Source organism: Pelophylax lessonae, assembly GCF_965119305.1.
Source record: "Pelophylax lessonae genome assembly, chromosome: 3".
NCBI lineage: Eukaryota > Metazoa > Chordata > Amphibia > Anura > Ranidae > Pelophylax > Pelophylax lessonae.
The window spans coordinates 132921698-132927148 of NC_138770.1; the positions used below are offsets into that span (position 1 = coordinate 132921698).

Here is a 5451-nt window from a genome sequence, read left to right on the forward strand (position 1 = left end):
AAAAATAAATAAATAAAAATTCCGGTATATATACACCATAGTTGATAGGTGACGTGAAAAAAAATGATAGAAATTCCATTTGGGTGCAGCGTTGCAAGGCTGCACAATTATCAGTTAAAATAGCACAGTGCTAAATAGCAAAAAAAATGGCCTGGTCATGAAGGGGGGTAAAATCTTCCGGGGCGCAAGTGTTTAAGTAACTGCTCTACTGAAGATTTTAAAACCGAGACTGAGGGACAAACTTGCTCACACAGAACATAAGATGGAGGACAGACTACTCTTATATTAACTCACAAATAGGGATTAGCTCAGATCCTAGTCCCAACTCACCTAAACGAGCCTCCCAAGAAGCTGTAGCTGTACTGGATTAATCATCTATTTCCACATCATTACCAATGGTGTGTGTACGTGTGGCTTCAGGGCAGGGAATGCCTCAGTCTCTTATGATTGGCCTAGTGCAGCGACACCTTCCTGGCGGGTTCGGGCAGGTGAGTTCAGACAAGGAACTGCACATACAGTACCTAAAAACTTATCCCTACTCACAAAAAGGCAACCTTTTTCTTAGTGGTTCAACCTTAACGTCATTTAGGTGCGCTAACCATTGCATCCAATCAGATATCATGCTGTTGTAGTCAGACCGAAATATATTTTGATAGGTTACAAGGCATTATTTATGCAACTCAAACAAATCCAAAAACGTATAAGAATATATAAATATGTGTTCTGTGAACAGTCCAAACAATTGATCCAAATAAAGTGCTGAAGTTTTTCACAACTTAAACTCATCCAGTGGAATGTGCCAACCACCCTCTTGTGCTTGCACTTACCAAAGGATGTGGACCCGTTAGCAATACTGCATGTGGGTCTATAAAGCTTAATGGTAAGTGAGAAGATATCATCTCACAAGTATCTTGAAGCTTGGTGCTCATAAATGGAGAAGAGAAGATTCCAATAGTGTAAAAAAGCCTTATTTATTAATGGAAACATTAAAGAACAGAGAAGAACAACAAGACAAAAAAATAAAATAGACATGACAACATACATTCAATATTTGGTAAAAACTTCAACCAGACTGTTCCTTCCATATTATATAAGTAATAAATGAGCTGCAAAAGAACATACAGGTGTATCAAGCAGTCCATTCTAACATTATATAAATGGTGATATCACCAGTGCTGTATCTTGGCCTAGGCCAACAAGGCCCAGGCCTAGGGCAGCACTTTGTAGGGGGGGCAGCAAAAAAGCTGCACCCCGCACGAAAAAAAGAACAGCCTCCTTCCGGCTCTCACGCGAAAAGGGTCCCTGCCGGCTTGCGTACACTTTTAGTATAGTGCCAGTACTATGGGGCGAATTGGGCCAGAGGACAGGGTCCAGGAGGCAAATCTGGCATCCCCATAAAGCGGTCACAATGCTACCTGTCGGTATGATAATATCGGCCGGTGAAGGGGGTGCACAAGTTTAGTCAGGCCTAGGGCAGCACAAAACCTTAATACACCACTGGATATCGCTGGAGTATATATACCAGGGGTACTCAAATATAAAATTGAAAGGTCCACTTACCAATTTTCCATTCAGTCCGAGGTCCGGAAAAGTGACCGTCAAATTCCAAATACAGAACGTCAACAACAAAAAAAGTAATTCCCCAAAACTTTCGAACTATATACAAAAAAATGTGGTAGAGACCTTTAGTGTGAAAGGTGACACCTTCTTTGTGCCACCAGTTTTTTAAACTTGGGCATAAAAGGTGTGAGGGCCAGGCGGAGGCACTGATGTAAGTGTTCATTGGTGAGTGTGCTGCGGTAAGTGTTTTTCACCATGTTCATGGTTGAAAAGGCAGATTCACAGCAGTACGTTGAGGGAAACATGGTGAGAACCTGAAGGGCCATCTTCTGCAGCAGAGGAACACCTACTGCAGTAACCATCTTTGTCCAGAAGGTGACAGGGTCACAGAGAGATACCTGCAGTGCTAGGTTTTCTTGGAGCTCAATTAGCTCTGTTTGCAGAGAAGCAGCATTGGCCCATGGGAAGACTTTTGTGGCTTCAGTTGAAAATTCTGCAACATTTTTGACAAGAAATGGATTTTCGATGCACAACAAGACTTGTTTTGCCAGAGGGAAATCTTCAAAGCGAGTTTGGAAATTTGTAATCAGCTTTTCCAGGAATTCAGCATAATTGTGACGGTGAGGTTTTCCTGCAGTCTGAACCAAAAGTCTTGGAAAGTGAAGAAGGTTCTGCTGTAAGTCACATTTGAAGACCTCCAGCTTCCTCTGGAAAGCACGGACAGCTGACATGAGGTCACACACTGTGCTGTTTTTGCCCTGGAGCTTTATATTAAGGTCATTGAGATGGGAAGTAATGTCAGTTAGAAAAGCAACAACTTCCATGTCTTCTTCATTCTGCATGAAATCCAGAAATGGTTTGGCTTTTGCACTCTTCTGATTCAATAGAAATGTCTCCAGCTCTTTCCGCAGTGCCCAAAATCGCTCCAGTACCTTGCCTTTACTAAGCCACCGGACATTGTTGTGAAGGAGCAAATCATCAAATGTTGCATTCACCTCTATTAAAAATGAGCGCAACAAACGATGTTGCAGAGCAGAGGATGCCCTCAGATAGTTGACAAGTTTCATGACTGTTGTCATTACTTCTGAGTACTTTTCTCCAAGGCTGGCACACAAAACCATCTGGTGAATTATGCAGTGGTATGCCATGAGGTCAGGGTGGTGAGTTCTCAAGCGTGACACTAATCCCCTCTCTCTCCCAATCATACATGGTGCACCATCAGTAGCAATGGAAACAACATGCTTCAGGTCGATCTCTCTGTCTCTAAGCATCTGTGTCACTGCTTCATAAATGTCATCCCCCCGTGTGTGTCCATGGAGGTTTGTGAGACCCAAAACATCTTCATGAAATTCTCCCTTTTCTTCATCAAAAAATCTGACAAAGACCATGAGTTGGGCATTGTCTGTGTTGTCTGTGGATTCATCCACAGCCAATGAAATGAATTTGGCTTTTTTAATAGCAAAGCTAAGTTGTTCAAGCAAATCATCAGCAAGTATTTCAGTTCGTCTTGCAGCAGTGGAATCAGAACAGGGTATTTGGCTTACTTTCTGGATTATTTCATCCTTTTGAGTCCCTTCAAACAGAGCAGTCACCACTTCACTCATACACTCCTTGACTATTTCAGCATCAGAGAAGGGTTTCTTGTGTTTTCCCAGGACCCATGCTACTCTTAGTGAGGCTTCCGTTGCCCGCTCCTGTTGTGTGGCTGATCTAACTATTACACTGCTTGTAGCTTCATAGGATGATTTCAGCTGGTTTATTTTTATGGCCCTTACCTCAGTGTTCTGAGGGTAATTTTGTTCAAAATGTGCATGCTTGGTTTCATAATGGCGTTTTACGTTACCACTTTTGATGACTGCTACTGTCTCTGTGCATATTAAACACATGGGTTTTCTGCTTCCCACGGGGAGCACAAATGCATATTTTTCTGTCCACTCACTCTTAAACTCACGGTTTTCAAAATCAACTTTTCTTTTCTTGTCAACGGTCAACTTTGAGCACGCCATTTTCACTTTCAGTCTGCAAAAAAAAAAAATGCCCATCAATGCAGCCTCACCAGTGCCCATCAATGCATCTTCACCAGTGCCCATCAATGCATCTTCACCAGTGCCCATCAATGCAGCCTCACCAGTGCCCATCAATGCAGCCTCACCAGTGCCCATCAATGCAGCCTCACCAGTGCCCATCAATGCATCCTCACCAGTGCCCATCAATGCAGCCTCACCAGTGCCCATCAATGCATCCTCACCAGTGCCCATCAATGCAGCCTCAACAGTGCCCATCAATGCAGCTCCCAGCAGGACCAACAGACCATGGTAACTCATGGTGCAGCGTGTCTAAAGTTGTTTTAAACCCTAAAGTGGTGATGAAAAAAAATATTAACCACTTAAGCCCCGGAGGATTTGGCTGCTCAAAGACCAGGCCCTATTTTCCGATTCTGCACTGCGTGACTTTAACGAACAATTGCGCGGTCATGCGACGCTGTACCCAAATAAAATTTACGTTTTTTTTTCCTATAAACAGGGCTTTCTTTTGGTGGTATTTGATCACCTGTGCGATTTCTATTTTTTGCGCTATAAACAAAAAAAGAGCGACAATTCTGAAATAATAACAATATTTTTCACATTTTTTATATGAAGTTCTCAAAAAAAATGTAAAAATCAAAATTTTTTAACATTTTTAGGCCAATTTGTTTTCTGCTACATATTTTTTGTAAAAAAAAAAATCGCAGTATTTTGATTGGTTTGCGCAAAAGTTATTGCATTTGCTAACTACAGGAAAGATTTATGTCATTTTTATTGTTTTTTTTATTTAACTAGTAATGGCGGCAATCTGTGATTTCTTTTTTTTTTTTGTGGGCCTGCGACATTGCGGCGGACAGATCGGACCCCTGACTGACATTTTCGACACTTATGGGGGGACCAGTGACATTACTACAGTAATCAGTGCTATACATATGCACTGTTACTGTAAAAATTACACTGGCAGGGAAGGGGTTAACAAGTTTATTGTGATCAAGGGGTTAAGTGTTAATACCATTGAGTTCTCAGTTCCATCCTGCTCAATGATGAAGAAATCTTTTGCTGCCATTTCCTAATTAAAACAAAATGCATCCATTCCACAGTGTGCTAACCTCATCTCCACTTGCCTCCCTTCTCCCTGCCTAGCTTTTTTTTCTTTTACTAAACTGTCATTAAACATAAAATAAATATCATTATCAATCAAAATCAATCATGCTTGATTGATTGTCATTATTGTCAAAAGGATGGATCCCACTCACAAGCACAGTGTCTCTCGCCTGCCGCCGAAGCCTGGCTTCCCTCAGCTCCACAGACTACCACAGGAGACTACAACTCCCAGAATGCAGCGCGGCGGGGGTGCTTAGGCGCGAGGAGGAATAAGTTCCTCCTCCGCTGTGAATGCTGGGCGGGCAGGCGGGGCGTTCGGCTGTGACGTCACTTGCTAGACGCGGCGGGAGCAACCAGTGACAAAAGTAATAGGCGGCTTCAGCCGCACAGATCGCACAGATCGCCGCGGTCCAGACCTAAGCGCGTCTGGGTCCGGAGATGGCCCGGAGTCCGCCTATTGAGGACCCCGGATATATACGCTTACATGGATAGATCGCCAGTTATAATAAATTAGTCTCCCGGGCCTAATGACACTAAAGTGAGAGGGTTGGACACCCATCTGCCCCATAGCTTATCGAAAAGGTGTGGTTGTTGTTGTAGTTCAAAAGTGAGTTTATAGAGAGGCAAAGTATTGTTAACTAATTGGAGCCAAGTGTCTATAGAAGGTAGAGAAGGCCCCTTCCAACTCAGGAGGATAGTTTTTTTGTGGCTTAAAAGTACAATATGCGTAGCAGTCTTTTAATGTGCGTAGGGGAATTACTTG

At 42.8% G+C, this 5451-nt stretch overlaps 1 protein-coding gene across 1 annotated transcript; it reads right to left on the reverse strand.

The window, feature by feature from the left end:
* Positions 1–1685: 1685 nt before the first annotated feature.
* On the reverse strand, positions 1686–3571 carry LOC309550115 (general transcription factor II-I repeat domain-containing protein 2A-like; the record flags this gene model as incomplete). The annotated part of the gene is made up of 1 exon (XM_082250568.1): positions 1686–3571. The coding sequence occupies exon 1, from the start codon at positions 3564–3566 to the stop codon at positions 1686–1688; it is 1881 nt and encodes a 626-aa protein (XP_082106694.1). The 5' UTR covers positions 3567–3571.
* Between the last annotated feature and the right edge of the window lie 1880 nt (positions 3572–5451).